The sequence below is a fragment of the Patagioenas fasciata genome, chromosome 35, assembly GCF_037038585.1.
Source record: "Patagioenas fasciata isolate bPatFas1 chromosome 35, bPatFas1.hap1, whole genome shotgun sequence".
NCBI lineage: Eukaryota > Metazoa > Chordata > Aves > Columbiformes > Columbidae > Patagioenas > Patagioenas fasciata.
The window spans coordinates 1,944,628-1,961,590 of NC_092554.1; the positions used below are offsets into that span (position 1 = coordinate 1,944,628).

The following is a 16,963-nucleotide window of genomic DNA, read 5'->3' on the forward strand; positions in this document are numbered from 1 at the left end:
TGCCCTGCACCCAGAGACTTACCATGGCAAGGGCTGCAAAGGTTTCTCCTCCAGTGAGCTCTCAGTCATCCTCCCAGTCCTGACCACCTTTAATCTCTCTCTGCCTTGCTCGTCTCCCTGAGATCCGCAGGCAGAGCCCTCAGCCCTGCTGCGTGTGCAGAGGAGCTGCTCCTGGGCAGAGCTGTCTCTCTGCAGCGCTGCCGCTTGCCAGGAGCTCCCTGTGTCCCAGGAGCCCAGCCCAGCTCAGCAGCACAGGAGCAGTCCAAGGCGCTTTAATGACCCCTCTGGTGGGTTTGGTGCTGAGTCCATGAACCTCAGACCCTGAGGGCAAGTTGAAGAAGTCAAACTCAGATCTAAACTTCAAAGTTTCTTGTAATGTTAATGAATCCCACTGAGGGACACAGCTGAGAAACCATCCCCAGGGCAGCTGGGACAGAAAACTTGAAGCAGAACAAAGGGTAAGCATGTGAAAGGTGGCTCTGATGCTGAGTAAACCTGAATGTGTTTCATTAACCAAAGGGCCAAACCCTGACTCCCAGCCCTGAGAAGGCAGATCCTGTCCCTCCCACATTGCCCAGTGCCCTTCCTGGACAGTGTGATGTGGGACTGTGCAAGGCCAAGGGCAGGACTATGGTCCCACACCTCCCAGGTTCCTGGCTGGGGACAAGGAGGCCATGAGGCCCCTGTGCTGGAAGGACAAGGTGTCTCCTCACAGGCATCAGAGGTGCAGACAACAGCCATAGCCAAGGGGAGAAGGAGCTCATGTCTGTTGGGGCTTTCAGCCTCTTTACATCCCTTGATCATCTCCACCACAGCCTGTCCTGTGCTGTGGCATCCCCTGCACCTCTCTCCCTGCAGGCTGCAGACATCCCCCCTGCTGCCCCACCTTGCTCTTGTCTGAGCATCTTCCTCCCTTTGCTGAGATCTCTGCATCCTCCCCAGCTGTTCCTTGAAGCACAAAGCCTTGGGCTGATGCAGACTCCCTCTGCTGACCTGCTCCACCACAGCACTGCCCTTCCAGTCACATTCCTTCCTGCTCATCTCCAGCCTGGACCTCCCCAGCTGCACTTTGGGCCATTATTTCTTCATCTTGTCAAAATTCAGAGTTATCTGATGGTAAATACCAGATGCGTGAAGTTGTGCCTGGGGACAGACAATGTCAGCTGAAGGCTGAGGAGTCAGCATGAGAGGGCAGAACAACATGGGCAGTGTTGTGGTGACTGGACATCAACTACAGGATCCCTGATCAGGAAGAGGAATTAGATGAGGCCTCGTTCAGACAAATGAAAGAAGCCTCATGTTTCCAGGGCCGTGTCCTTGTGGCAGACCTTAGACATCCCAGTCTCTGCAAGGTACCAGCCATCCATGAGGGGTTGGAGCTCATTGACATCATCTTCCTGACACGGGTGACTGAGGAGTCAGTGAGGTGAGGTGCCCTGTGGGACTTCACACTTACAAACCACAAAGAGTTGGTCAGGATGGAACAGTCAGGGATGGGAAAGTGGAGCTGAGGCTCCTGGGAGATGATCACAAGGCCAAGAGCAGGATTTCAGGAGAGCAAGCTTTGGCCTGCTGAGGGACCTGCTTGGGTCCTATGGGATATGACCTTGGTGTCTGCAGTGCTTTTCTCTCACATTTCCTCCCTCCTCTCTCCCACCTGCTGTTGTGCAGCGTTTTTTACCCTTTCTCAACTACAATATCCCAGAGGTGCTGCCAGCATCACTGAGTGGCTCAAATTTGGGAAGGAGTGGATCCATCTTGGAGCCAGCTGAAATCGGCTCTGTCTGACATCGGTCAAACTCCTGTACTTGCCCTGACATTCACTGGCCTGGCGAAGTGGCAGGTGCCAACAGTCCAAAGGATCTTGGGCCAACTGCTCGACAGAGCTGCCTTGTGGGCCAGTGAGGGTGATCTTCACCTGGATCTGGAACTGGGAAACAAGGAAACCCTGGTGAGGGATGTGAACATCAGTGTCCACCTTGGCTGTTGTGACCATGACACAGTGGGGTCCCAGGCACCAGAGGGGAGGGAGGAAGGCCAGCAGCAGAGCACAGGCTGGTGGGCTCCAGAGGAGAAGACTTTGACGTACTGGGGGCTGGTGGGCGACGTGGTGACATGGAAGTCGGTCTGCAGGGTGAAGGAGCTCAGGAGACATGAGAAGCCTTACAGGACAGGCTGCTCCAAGCTCAAGAATGATCTCTGCAAGTACCCATGAAAAGAAGCATTTATGTCATGAGGCTGCTTGTCTGAACTGATGGAGCTCCAGGGCACAAAGGCAGCACACAGGAGGTGGGAGCAGGGGAAGCTGCAAAGGAGGAATTTAGAAACCTTGTCCATGGATGTGGGGATGATGCCAAAGCTGCCCTGGACTTGATACCCGAAGGGGAAGCACAGTAAGATGTGCTGATACAGCTTCCTTACAGTAAGAGAATAGACAGGGTGATCGTGGGACTGCCGCTGAACTTCCTAAGAGTAGAATCAGACAGGACTGGGGTACTTCATGGCTTCTTTGCCTCCATCTTCACCACCAAGGTCTCCTGGGACTTTGTTCCTGATAGCAGGATTCTGGAGAACACCCAGCAGTGGATGGGGCTCAAGTCAGGGGTGACCTGAGCAAACTCAGACACCATTACAGAACAGGAGATGGGTCACTTGACCAGCTCCCTGAACACAAGTATCACTGTGCTGTGGCACCTGAGATTCCCAGGAACACCCACCTTGTTGGTGCAGAGGAGTGTGATTCCTCCAGAGGTGGCCTGGCCTATCCCCTCCCTCATAAAGTGATTTAGGCACCTTCTTTTGTGACATTTTCAGTCTTTATCAGGAGATGCTACACATCAATATGAACCGGAGGCTGCTGCTACCACCTGTTCTGGAAAGGGAGGGAAGGGCAAGCAGAGGAGGATATAGAAGTAATGGGGCTTTACCGCTATTTCCTGTGGAAATGTTCTCTGTTTGGCTGTTCCTGAAATCTCCCTGATCATCCACACCAGACTTGAAGCCTTTAGGAAAATGATGCACAGAGCCTTGGCTTGTAAGAGCATTTTCGGTTCTTTATAGAAGTACTTTTAGAAAGGCCAGCTCTGTCACAGCAGTGCCCATTGCCTGTCCCTGCCTGCGCTCACAGCACTGACACACAGCAGGACGGGGACCAAGCTGCCAGAGCACTCAGGCCTTGCACCAACACAAGGGATGAGAAGGAGAGTGGGGGAGTGGAACCAGAACAGCTCTGGAAGAACAAGCACTGGTGCTCCCTGGCAGGGCTGCCATGCTGGACATTTTTCGCCCTTCTCCCACACACAATAACTCTCCCTGAACCTCCAGAAAAGCCTTGGAGGAAGAATATCAGTGAAAAACATCACTGCAGAGCCTTTTATTTTGTTTAAATACACAGAGAGCATGGCTCCATATTTATACAGCCAGTGGGTTTAAAAGGAAAAGAAGACAGTGAGTTAGAAAGGAGATGACTAAAATATCATGATTTATTAAAAAATAAACACCACCACCACACACACACACAGGTCTGGGCCTCTAATAAGTTCCATTAAAACTGTTATCCATTAAAGAGAAGATGCTGAACACTTTATTATTTTTGAAATGCATCCCTCCATCAGTTTCCACAGGGCATCCTTGAGCTCCTGGTTCCTCATGCTGTAGATGAGGAGATTCAATGTTGGAGGTGCCACCGAGTACAGAACAGAGACCAACAGGTCCAGGATGGGGGAGGAGATGGAGGCGGGCTTCAGGTAGGCAAACATGGCAGTACTGAGAAACAGGGAGACCACGGCCAGGTGAGGGAGGCAGGTGGAAAAGGCTTTGTGCCGTCCCTGCTCAGAGGGGATCCTCAGCACGGCCCTCAAGATCTGCACATAGGACGCCACGATGAACACAAAACACACAAATCCTAACCAGACACTGACCACCAGAAGCCCAAGTTCCCTGAGGTAGGTGCCCGAGCAGGAGAGCTTGAGGATCTGGGGGATTTCACAGAAGAACTGGTCCAGGGCATTGCCCTTGCACAGGGGCAGTGAAAATGTATTGGCCGTGTGCAGCAGAGCATAGAGAAACCCAGTGGCCCAGGCAGCTGCTGCCATGTGGACACAAGCTCTGCTGCCCAGGAGGGTCCCGTAGTGCAGGGGTTTGCAGATGGCAACGTAGCGGTTGTAGGACATGATGGTGAGAAGAAAAAATTCTGCTGAAATGAAAAAGAAACACAGAAAGAGCTGTGCAGCACATCCTGCATAGGAAATGACCCTGGTATCCCACAGAGAATTGGCCATGGACTTGGGGACGATGGTGGTGATGCAGCCCAGGTCGAGGAGGGCGAGGTTGAGCAGGAAGAAATACATGGGGGTGTGGAGGTGCTGGTCCCAGGCTATGGTGGTGATGATGAGGCCGTTGCCCAGCAGGGCAGCCAGGTAGATGCCCAGGAAGAGCCAGAAGTGCAAGAGCTGCAGCTCCCGCGTGTCTGTGAACGCCAGGAGGAGGAACTGGGTGATAGAGCTGCTGTTGGACATTTGCTGCCTGTAGGCATGAGGACCTGTGCAAGGAGGAAAAGACAGTGACGGTTTTGATGAGACTTCTCTGGGAAAAAGCCAAAGCCATTTCTCACAGACCCTCCCACAAAGAGACCCATTTTTTTCTTTTTCCAGGAGAACGTCCTGGCTGGAGGCCTCGTGTGTGCTTGGTGAGTGTGCAATGAAGAGCAGGGTCTCTGCCCAGGGGCTCTTGAGCAGTCAGCCTGACCCTGTGTGATTGGGTGGGCAGGGGCCAGTCCTGGGGTTCGGCTTTGTCAGCTGGAACCGCCCCTGGTGCAGAAGGGACTGTCAGCATCTGTACCCCCAGGCCTGAGAAACTGAGTTGGAGAGGTCTGGTGTTTCTACATCTGCTTCTGCCCTCCCACCCTGGGGAGTGTTGTTGGGTGTCAGAAGCCCTCAGCATTTCTCCTGCACTCAGGGAGAACAGAGTGAGTCCTGTGAGACCAGAGGATGCCTGTGGGTCAGTGCAGAGTGAGGGCAGCTGCTCTGTCCCTCTGTCCTGCTCCAGCTGCCCTGGGCTGGCACTTTTCTGAGGCAGAGGCTGATCACACTCCCATGTTACCCTGAAAAGCCACCAGGCACTGCTGAGAGCAGAGGGATCCACCACAGAGAACAACATGTCCAACCTTTCCCAAGGTCTCAGCACCCCACGTTTAGCCCAAGACACACATGGATCAGTCCCCAGACCCACAGACTGCATTGCCCACACCCCACAGGTCAGAGCAAAGCTGGGACACGTGTTCCCATGGACACACCTGCAGGAAAGGACCCACAAGATCAGGCTGTGACTCTGCAGCTGAAACTGCCATCCCCAGAGAGCCTGACAGCAAGAACAAGATCCCAACAGCAGTGACCCAGAGCAGGGGAGCAAGAAGGACAATGCGGTGAGGGTGGGTGTGAGAGAGGCCAGGGCAGAGGCAGCCGGGCACTCAGACAGCGTCACCCTTCCCCAGCTGTGCAGCCACCTCCCAGACACCAACATTGCCGGGCAGCTGCTCTCAGCCCCTGTGCTCTGCAGAGGAACTGGAGCTCTGGCTGCACAGGAGCTGCTCCATGCCTTGGAGCCCCCGGCCCTGAGGGCAGAGGCTTTGCTGGGTGGGACAGGAGGCCAGGGGGCTGCTCACAGAGGGATCTGCACTGCAGGGGATCACAGGGACTTTTCTCTGTTCTCCCTCCCATAACAATGCCAGGTTTAGTTTCCTCTCATTTCTGATCATTTCCCTGCTGCCTGGAGATTCTCCCCCTGGGAGGTGTTTCCCTGTCCATGTCTCTTCCCTGTCAGTGCTCACAGACCCCATCCCACCCTCTGTGCCCTCCCCCTGGCCCTACAGATCCTGCCTGTTCACAGGGCACTGCCTGGGGGCATCTTCCTGTTTGTAGGCTGGAAAACAGGACAGGTCAGACTAGGCTGAGGGGTCCAGCAAAGGCGATGCAGGTGCTGTGCACAGGCAGAGGGGTGGTGAAGGGATGGTATGAGCCTTCTGGCAGATGTGCTGATCACTCAGAGCTGCAGTTCAGGAGTCTCAGTGACTTGTTTAAGCATTAGAGCTCATTTTCATTTTATCTTTTCCTGCACCCCCACCCCTTGGGAGAGGAAACTGAAAAGACAGGCTCAGGAAAGCTCCTTATCTGTGTGGTAATCCTTGCACTGATCTTGTCCTTGAGGCATCCTCTTGGAAAAATGCTGGGGGTGATCTGGAGCTGTGAGCAGTGCTGACCCACACAGCACCCTCTCCACAGCAGAAACACATTTCCTGCCCTATAGGGTTTGCTCCTTCATGCGACAGCTTCTCCTCTCAGTGTTGTTGGGATCACCCTGGGCAGGCTGAGCGCTGACCCTGGCAGGCGGCAGAGTCCCTGCCCCGGCACAGCCCTGGGGTGCAGGGACCCTGCTCTGTAGCACAGCCCTGGGCACCCCTGGGAGCTCCCCCTGCAGTATCCATCAGCAGAAGGTGCCATGATGCCCTTCCCCACTGACAGTGTCGCAGGGAAGCCCTGCTCTAGAGTGTGTTCTTCTCTACAACAGAGATACTGTGAGAGAGACCTGACAGATCCTGCAAACTGAGTCATGTACCAGCTTTAGGAGATCCCTCCAGGAAATGCATGATGCACAGAGACTTACCGTGTTAGGACTGTGAAGATTTGTCTCTCAGTGAGCCCTCAGCAACGAACCACCTACATTGCCTTTCCCCTCTCTCTGCCTGGCTCCTGTGCCCTCGGTGCTGCAGGCAGAGCCCTCAGCCCTGCTGCGTGTGCAGAGGAGCTGCTCCTGGGCAGAGCTGTCTCTCTGCAGCGCTGCCGCTTGCCAGGAGCTCCCTCTGTCCCAGGAGCCCAGCCCAGCTCAGCAGCACAGGAGCAGCCCATGATGTCCCTTTCTCTGTCCCCTCTGGGCTCCCTCCACGTACCCCTGGGGCTCAAGAGGCACATCCTTTCAAACAGCCTCAAGTGATCAGTGATTCTCTCTCCTCTGAACAGACACTTCTTGCCAACATTGTGTTCTCTGTATTAAAAAATAAATCAGTATGAGAATCATGTTTTTTTGTCCCATCATTAGGCAGGACACAAGGAATGTTACAGCAAATTATCAAATTTCTGTAAACTGTGGATGGGAATTTCTTCATTTGAATGAGTTTAAGCATTATATTCTGGTTTTATACTCCTAGGTCTAGAGAGACATTCATCAATCTTTGGCCATGTCATGTCTGAGCTCTGAAGCAAAGCCTTTGCACACATGGGCTCTTGGACACTTGGTACCAGGTTTCCTGTGGCAGGTCAGAGCTGGGCTGGTGCCACAGCTGGGGTGGTTCAGCCCAGATGTGAGGCAATGGCCTCAGCCAGGGACCTGACTGGGGAGCTGGAGCTGTCAGTGCTGCAGACAGAGCTGTGACACGGGTGGAATGAACTGCCAGGCAGGGTGGCAGAAGTGAGTTCATCTGGTCTGCAAGGACAGCAGCCTCCAAGCACAGGACAGCCCAGATCAGAACTCAGTCTGGACCTCTAAGGCAATTCAAGGGCCCATAATGAGCTGCTACTACTGCAGGAACAGTTAAAGGAGAAACAAAGACACTGTGTGGCCACTGATGAATATAAGAAGAGTAGGAGGGAAGAATCCCTGTGTCCTCTTGTTCTTCCGCTTCACCAGCAAGGTCTACCAGGCCTCTGTGACTGGAGGCAGAACAACCACCAGTGGATGGGATCAAGTCACGGGCCACTGGATCTAACACAACCCTTTCCAGCCTATGGGACAGCAGGGGCAGCATCCCAGGAGCTGAGACAGCAGGACGGTGTCACAGTGAGGCCACTCTCCACCATCTTGGAAAGCTCATGGAGACTGGGGGGACTCCCTGACCACTGGCAGCTCTCACACAGTGTGTGCACTTTTCAAAATGGCCAATGGGTGAGCAGGGGAACTAAGGGCTGTGCCCCAGAACATGTCCACTGGGACCCCATTTCTGGGTGTCTGGAAGAGAAGGTGACGGGGTTTACCCAGGGCAGGTTCTGCCTGTCCATCCTCTTTGTTTTCTCTGAGGAAAGGACAGGGTTTGGATGTGGGCAGAGCAGCTGTTATTATTATTATACTCCCCCAACACCATAGTTTGTATTGCATTCCCTGCTGCACTTGGTACCTGACTTGTGGAGCCCGGACGGTTCGGGCATTCATTTTTCCAGTGTCCTTCCTCCTTACAATAAGCACATTGATTTATACCAAGCTTTACAACAGGTCTTAAAGGAGTTCCCTGAACATTCCGAAAACCGCGCCCTCGGCCGCCTCTGGTTCCTCTACCACGGGCTTCCATTCCTATTCCCCTGCCTTGCCCTTGGACCAGGGCCAACAAGTCTTGCTGAGAACGCCTCGACTGTTCCTTTTCTCTATTATTATAAACTTTCCAGGCTGTTTCTAACATAACATCCAGATCTCGTAGTTGTGCCCCCTCCAGTTTCTGTAATTTCTTCCGAATGTCATCCTGAGACTGTCCCAAAAAGACTAAAGCCAACTGAACCCTTGCTTGTTCCGTTTCAATATCTAAATCCGTATACTTCTTTGCAGTTTCTTTTAACCTTTCTAAAAAGGTTGAAGGGGATTCATTCTTTTCCTGCCTCACATTATACAATTTTGACCAATTCATTTGTTTCGGCATAGCAGTCTGAACACCGATCAATAACCAGTCCTGATATCTCCGGAGGAGAAGCTGACCAGCCCCAGTATTATAATCCCATCGGGGATCCTCTTTTGGGAAATTCTCATCAACATTACCGCCCACTGTTCCATTCCGAATATCCTCCCTTACTCTATCTCTTGCTACCCGTATAACCATATCCTTTTCTGTAGAATACATCGAAGTGTCAAGAATCACTTGCAAATCATCCCAATCAGGATTCTGCGTTTTAATTATCATTTTAATTACCCTTGCAACCTTGTCTGGGTTTTCCCGGTAAGGACCAGCTGATTGTTTCCAGATCACTAAATCTCCTGGCGAAAACGGGACTTTTACATAAACCGGCTCTCCCCCCACTCCTACTGCTTGTCGCAGGGGTGCTATTACATTTGGCAGTCCACCCCCCTTTTGGGCTTCCTTTCCTCTGTTCCTGCTCCTCTGGGATATTGGTGTGGTTGTTACTCCTTTTACACCAGTTGCTGCCCCCACATCCCCACTGGGATCAATATCACTTTCAGTAAGACGCACAGGTGCCGAGGGTTTAAGGGGTTTAGGTGCAGAAGGTTCAGTTTCTGAAGGCGCAACATCGAGACCCGGCAGATCTAATTTTAAAGCGTTACCGCTACTGTTCTCTACAGCCAAACACGTCATGCATTTCTGTTCTGCCGTACAGCCCATACATTTATCATTAGTACCGCTCCTCCGCACTAACATTAACCCACATTCCTTCCTCCAGTCCTGTTTTTGTACAAGATAGAAAAAGAGATCCACATACTGTACCTCATCCCATTTACCTTCCCTTTGACAAAACCTCATGAATTCACTAATAGTTCCAGGTTCTAAAGTACCCTCCGGTGGCCACCGCACTTCATTAGGCAAGTCATACTCAGGCCAGCAGTGAGTACAATATTCAATTAATTTCTTTTTACTCATTGATTGTCCAAATCCAGCCTCCTTCCAATGTTTCAACAAACAGTCCAATGGTGACATCTTTGTATCGCTCATATCAACACAAAAGGGTAACACACAGACGATTAACACAGAAAGGTAACACACAGATAACTTTACCAGAACAGCAGTAAAGACGGATCAAACCACCAGTTTCAACAGCAAATACAGATCAAATTGCTAAAACTGTAGACCAGGTCCTGAACAGCACAGATAACCAGATCAGGTGAGCGCAAATAACCAGACCAAACCAGGTGCCGAGCCTGCGGCGTAAATAACCAGAACCAGAACCAGATGCCGAACCTGCAGAGGTTTCCCTCGGTCTAACGGACGGCGGCCTGGGCAATACCCCGGGAGCTCCCTGCCCAACCGAGCGTGGCTTTCGCCGCGTCTGACCGGCAGGCTACCAAATGCCTGACCAGCAGGCTACAGGACCAGAACAGAACCAGACCAGATGGGTACCCAATAATCCAGGTAAAACAACAGATAAAGCACCTTCTTACCAATCAGAGGTCCGTCGTGAGCAGCGGAGAGCCGGTCGCGTCCGATGCACTCCCCAAGAATACCTCGGTGCTAGCCAGAGCAGGATTGAGACGCGATCCATCTCAGCAATGCTCACGAGGTCCCATCTGGGTCGCCAAAATGTCAGCAATCAGGACACACAACCACGGACGTAGTTCTATGCGGTGCTTTATTTCAGCGCTGGGAAACCAGGGGTTCGCACCCAAAGCTGGTTTCAAACAGCTGATTCAGACCATACCTTATTATACAAGTTGGTCACATACATATTCATTACACCCCTGACAACCATTAGCATATCCCACACCTATTCTAGCACAAACTGTCTATCTAAAAGATGCTATAATTATCAGTTATTTTCTACGGTACCAACTTTAAAAGAATATATCGTAAATCTATGTCCACCTTAAGAATAAGGCTCGGTTACAGTTACCTGCCTTATAAGAATATACCATAAATCTATGTCAGCTTTAAGAACAGAGTTTGGTTACTGATTACAAGAGTTCTATGGCTACAGGGCTGGTTGCCATCCTAATATTAATCCAACTGTAACAGATCCAGCGATATTCAGGGAAGACCCATCCTGTCCTGTTCCATGGAAAAAAAAATCATTTTGTAAGGTCGATTACTATCACTGGGGTTCCCGCACGCCGGCTTTTGGGATCCGGCGCTCGGACAAAACCCATCCCCACCCCTGCAGGAAACACCGAGAGCGCGGCTGCAGCACGTTAGCGCCCCAAAACCCCCAGGCTGCCCCATAGACACCCTAGAGATCCCCCCAGGGATCTGGGCATGGGCTTGGGGACAGCGAAGCGGGGACGGAAAGAGCCGAAGTAAGGACGGAAAGAGCCGAAGCCGAAGGCGCAGGGCGGAGAGAGATGAAGCGGGGACGGAAAGAGACGAAGTAAGGACGGAAAGAGCCGAAGCCGAAGGCGCAGGGCGGAGAGAGATGAAGCGGGGACGGAAAGAGACGAAGGCGGCGAGGCCGGAAAGAGCCGAAGCGGTTACGGAAAGAGCCGAAGGCGCAGGGCGGAGAGAGACGACGAGGAGGCGGAAAGAGCCGAAGAGGGGACGGAAAGAGCCGAAGGAGCAAGGCGGAGAGAGACGAAGAGGAGACGGAAAGAGCCGAAGGTGCAGGGCGGAGAGAGACGAAGCGGGGACGGAAAGAGCCGAAGCAAGGACGGAAAGAGCCGAAGGCTCAGGGCGAAGAGAGACGAAGCGCGTACGGAAAGAGCCGAAGGCGGCGGAAAGAGCCGAAGGGTAACGAGCAGGGGCGGCACCACCCGAGCGTTGCCGGGGCGAGCCGAAGAGGAGGCGGGGAGAGCCGAGCGCTTCCGAACGGCGCCGAGGAGCGTGCAAGGATACCCGAGCGGTTCCGAACGGCACCGAAGAGGAGGTGGGGACACCCGAGCGGTTCCGAACGGCGCCGAAGAAGAGGCGGGGACACCCGAGCGCTTCCGAACGGCGCCGAAGAGCGTGCGAGGACACCCGAGCGCTTCCGAACGGCGCGGAAGAGGAGGCGGGGACAACGGCGCCATCTTGGCCGTCACGGAGCTGGAGATCGTTAAGGAGCTAATTAGCGCTAATGAGGGGATGGGGCTGATTGAGGAGCTGGATTGAGGTTAATGAGGTCGGAAAGCAATTAATGAACATCTGGAGAAGCAGCTCGTTAAGGAACCCAATTAATGAACACCTAGAGAAAAGCCGCTCGTTAAGGGCTGAATTAATGAGTGGGGGAATCTGCTCATTAATGAACCCCGTGGCTCGTTAAGGGCCAACGCTTAATTAACGTAGTAACCAATAAACTCAATTCCTAAAGAGCGGGAGCCGCTAATTGGTGGGGTGGGGGTAATTAACCCATCGACCCCCCAGAGAGCACCCAGGCGTTCGGGGCGTGGCCTGAGGGCGCCCCGCCCACCGGCCGCTGATTGGCTGAACGATAAAGAGCGTGACTCCCCCCCCTCCGCGAGGCCCCGCCCCCTCCCGGCTCTTAAAGCGACAGTGACCCCAATAATTGATTGTTTGGGGGGGTTGTCCCGGAGTTCGGGAGGGACCCAGGAGTGCCCCAAGGGAGCCAGGAGTTCGGGAGGGACCCAGGAGTTCCCCAAGGGACCCAGGAGTTCAGGAGGGACCCAGGAGTGCCCCAAGGGACCCAGGACTGAGGGAACGACCCAGGAGAACCCCAAAAGATCCAGAGGTTCGGGAGGGACCCAGGAGTGCCCCAAGGGACCCAGGAGTTCGGGAGGGACCCAGGATTTCCCCAAGGGACCCAGGAGTTCCCCAAGGGACCCAGGACTCAGGGAGGGACCCAGGACTCAGGGAGGGACCCAGGAGTTCCGCAAGGGACCCAGGAGTTCGGGAGGGACCCAGGAGTGCCCCAAGGGACCCAGGAGTTTGGGAGGGACCTAAGAGTTCCCCAAGGGACCCAGGAGTCCGGGCAGGGACCCAGGAGTTCCCCAAGGGACCCAGGAGTGCCCCAAGGGACCCAGGAGTTCGGGAGGGACCGAGGAGTCGTGCGTGTGGATGAACAGAAGGGTGTTGGGTTCTCCAGTGGGTTGGGGGTGACATAGAGTGCCCCATAGACCCCCATAAGTGACCCATAGTGCCCCATAAGTGACCCATAGAGCCCCATCAGTGCCCCATAGAGCCCCATAAGTACCCCAGAGAGCCCCATCAGTGCCCCATAGAGCCCCATAGGTGACCCATAGTGCCCCATAGGTGACCCATAGGGCCCCATCAGTGCCTCACAGAGACCCGTAAGTGCCCCATAGCGTCTCCGCACTGCCCCATAGGGCCCCACAAGTGACCCATGGAGCCCCATTACTGCCCCATAGAGCCCCGTAAGTGCCCCACAAATGACTCATGAGCCCCATAAGTGACTCTTAGCAACCCACAAGTGCCCCCTAAGTGCCTGTTAGTGACCCCCAAGTGCCCCATGGAGCCTCATAAGTGACCTATAGTGCCCCATAAGTGACTCTTAGTGCCCCATAAGTGCCTTTTAGTGACCCCCCACGTGCCCCATAGCGACCCACAAGTTCCCCATACGTGCCCCATAGAGCACCATAAGTGACTCACAGAGACCCATAAGTGCCCCATAGCGTCTCCCCAGTGCCCCATAGCGCCCCACGAGTGACTCATGGAGCCCCATAACTGCCCCATAGAGCCCCATAAGTGACCCATAGTGCCCCATAAATAACTCACAGAGCCCCATAAGTGACCCATATAACCCCGAAAGAGGCCTATACTGACCCACAAGTGACTCATGGAGCCCCATAAGCAACTCATACAGATCCACAAGTGCCGCATAGTGTCTCCCCAGTGCCCCATAGTGCCCCACAAGTGACTCATGGAGCCCCATAAGTGCCCCATAGAGCCACATAAGTGACCTCTAGTGCCCCAAAAGTGATGCATAGAGACTGGGTCCATCCCGAACTCCTGGGTCCCTTGGGGCACTCCTGGGTCCCTCCCTGAGTCCCGGGAGATCAGGGAAGGGACCCAAAGAAAGGACCCAGGCGTCCGGGAGGGACCCAAATAAGGGACCCAGGCGTCCAGGGGGGGAATCAAATCCGGGACCCGTACAGGGATCCGGGCTCCGGAAGGGACCCAGGAGTGCCCCAAGGGACCCAGGAGTGCCTCCCTGAACTCCTGAGTCCCTTGGGGTACTCCTGGGTCCCTCCCGGACGCCTGGGTCCCCTATTTGTGTCCCCCCTCCCGTAACCTACAGTGCCCCCTACATGACTCATAGTGCCCCACAAGTGCTCCATGGAGCCCCATAAGTGACTCTTAGCGACCCATAAGTGCCCCATAAGTGCCTGTTAGTGACCCCCAAGTGCCCCATAGCGACCCACAAGTTCCCCATTAGTGCCCCGTAGAGACCCATAAGTGACTCATAAGTGGCTCATAAGTGACCTAGTGCCCCATAAGTGACCATAGAGACAGGGTCCCTCCCGAACTCCTGGGTCCCTGCGGCACTCCTGGGTCCCCCCGGACGCCTGGGTCCGCTCTATGGGTCCCCCCGGACTCCTGGTTGCGGCACTTATGGGGCTCTATGAACCACCAGGTGTTCCATGTCCATAATGACCCCAGGAACGCCCGTACATGTTCATAAAGTGAGTCTCAGGTCACCATTTCCATAGCCCCTCCCTGGCCCTCCCCTGTTCGCCTGCGCAGTGGCACTGGGTGAATTTGAGGAGGGGTCCTTGGGGTCTTTGGATGAAGGCTCCTTCAGCTTCCTCACAGTGGATTTGTACCTTTGGCTCATTATGAGGAACTGGCTGGAACCCAAGCGGCCAAACCGACTGAGACCAGACTGTCACCCACTTTTTGCTGTAAATCCTGGCCATCTCGTCTCCTCAAGGTTGCAGCTGGTGCTGTGGCGATCTCGGCATTTGATGAAGTCCTGCTCTTTTTAGCACAATCAGTTACATACAGCTCTAAACTAGATATTCATTATGTGGCTTAGAATGTTAGCTTGTTAGTAGGCCCTTACTATGTAGTTGCTTAACCCTTAAAACGTTAGTTCCCTCTATCAATATAACTTCCTAAACGAGCTTCATAATATTTTACACAGAACTTAACCACCTTTTTCCTTTTTCCAGGTTCAGAGTCCGTGCCTCATTTGGTTGTATCTGTGCACTCTGAACATCTCAGCACGGATCACAACCGCACTTCCCACAAGGCCCAAGTCTCAAGGCCTCTCCAGACCCCCTCTGCTGGCAGCACAGCCGCTTCCCGCACTAACGGCACCGCACTGCTGAGCGAGGGGAAACAGCTCAGGCGAGCAGGAGAGCTGCGTGTGAGGAAGAGATCTTTCTCTTTCTCTTTCATCTTTCTCTTGCTCCAAGTCTGCCGGGGGCAGCAGAGTCTGCCGGGGCAGCTAGAGCTGGGTTGTGGTTGGGCTCGATGATCTTAAGGGTCGCTTCCAACCAAGAAGATTCTCTGATTCTCTGACAGACGTGGGCTACGCTCGGGGCTCTCGCCAGCTCCGTGCTCGCACCCTGTCCCGTCACCGTCCTGTCGGACAGTGTGGGCTGGGCCCGCAGCGGCGCTGAGCACATGCGGGGCAGTGGGTGTCACCAAGTGACGTCACAAAGGGCCCCACTGTGACCCTGTGCCTGGGCAGGGAGGGTCAGGATGTCCCTTGGGAGGCACAGGCCAGCTCAGCCCTGGGCACCTGGCTGCTGAGTTTCCATCCCAGTTTCTAAAAGCTCCAGCACCCATTGCTCTGAGCAGAGTCTTGAACAGTCTGCTGCACCGCTCCATGTTCCCAGCGGCTGGTGCATGATGGGGGTGTCACAGACACACTCAATGCCACGCTCCTTGCTTCAGGCGCCTATGGGGATGTTGCGGAAAGGATCCCGCTATCTGGCTCTGTTCTCTCTGGGCTGCCAGGGGTGGCAGATGCACTCGATCCCCCAGTCACCCCCAGCCAAACCAGAGCAGTTTGGTCCAGGCTCCAGAGGAGGGAAGGGGCTGAGCCGTAACCAGGCCAAGAACTCCTGCCAGGAGACCCACGGGGAAGCAGAAGAGCAGATGAGCGCTGGTGATTTGTGAGCGCATGAGTCTCAGACACACTTTTCTTACTGTGCGCAACGTGACTACGAGCCTATCACTTCACTCCATAAATACGACAGCCTGGATGAGCCCACTGTGAGCTCTCCCTGCTAAATAAGTGAGCTGTGTGGCAATGGTTTTGCTACTCAGAGATAAGTTTAATATTAATCATTTACCTTAAGTAGATGCACACTAAATATAATCAATTCTTTTGGGACATAAGGTGGTATGATTTTTAATATACTCTTTGCTTTTGTTACTTGGTAAGCTGGATTTGCTAAAATTTTAGGCTGCGAAGTTCTGCTCATATCTACAAAAAGCAACTACAAACTACACTGATCACTTACAAGACAAGGCCCGTATTGCACTTCACCGAGAAGAAAGGAATTTGCGTCCAGGCAAAACAGCACCTGCAAGGCTATGGACAATAAACAATGTCTACAGCTCAACACAGCAAAGCCCACGTGGAATCAGAGAAGTTTGCCACTGGAGCTTTAAACAGGGACTCCAGGGCGAACGGTTATCAGGGAGAGAAGAATCCTGACCGTGTGCTCCGTGAACGGGTACAGGCACCTGCAGAGAAGGTCAGCAGCACTGGGCTTGGCGTATTTCCCCCATTCAGTGAACGATAGAGTGAACCTGCCACGGAATTCACAGTATCACAGTATCACAGTGTGTTTGGGATTGGAAGGGACCTCAAAAGATCATCCAGTCCAATCCCCCTGCTGGAGCAGGAATGCCTAGGAGAGGTCGCACAGGAACATGTCCAGGCGGGTTTGAATGTCTGCAGGGAAGGAGACTCCACAACCTCCCTGGGCAGCCTGTTCCAGTGCTCTGTTACCCTCACTGAGAAGAAGTTCTTTCTCAAATTTAAGTGGAACCTCTTGTGTTCCAGCTTGATCCCATTGCCCCTTGTCCTATCATTGTTTGCCACTGAGAAGAGCCCGGCTCCATCCTCGTGGCACTCACCCTTTATATATTTATAAACATTAATAAGGTCACCCCTCAGTCTCCTCTTCTCCAAACTAAAGAGCCCCAGCTCCCTCAGCCTTTCTTCATAAGGGAGATGCTCCACTCCCTTCAGCATCTTTGTTGCCCTATGCTGGACCCTCTCCAGCAGTTCCCTGTCCTTCTGGAACTGAGGGGCCACAACTGGACACAATATTCCAGGTGTGGTCTAACCAGGGTGGAGTAGAGAGGATGGAGGACCTCTCTCGATCTACTGACCACCCCTCCTCTAATACACCC

The 16,963-nt window shown here is 53.7% G+C and overlaps 1 protein-coding gene across 1 annotated transcript; it reads right to left on the reverse strand.

Annotated features, from left to right (window-relative positions):
- Positions 1-2,929: 2,929 nt before the first annotated feature.
- On the reverse strand, positions 2,930-10,211 carry LOC139826107 (olfactory receptor 14I1-like). Its single transcript, XM_071801053.1, has 4 exons — positions 10,147-10,211; positions 6,944-7,038; positions 4,069-4,540; positions 2,930-2,936 (listed from the first exon to the last, which is right to left on the reverse strand). The coding sequence occupies exons 2-4, from the start codon at positions 6,963-6,965 to the stop codon at positions 2,930-2,932; spliced, it is 501 nt and encodes a 166-aa protein (XP_071657154.1). The 5' UTR covers positions 6,966-7,038; positions 10,147-10,211.
- Between the last annotated feature and the right edge of the window lie 6,752 nt (positions 10,212-16,963).

What these genes read in the sequence shown, in the direction of transcription:
- LOC139826107 (XM_071801053.1), bottom strand. Translation starts at nt 6,965, where the DNA reads ATGTGCCTCTTGAGCCCCAGGG. An exon ending in GTGCCTCTTGAGCCCCAGGG is followed by an intron (nt 4,541 to 6,943) that starts GTACGTGGAGGG and finishes CTCCTTGCACAG; the next exon opens with GTCCTCATGCCTACAGGCAG.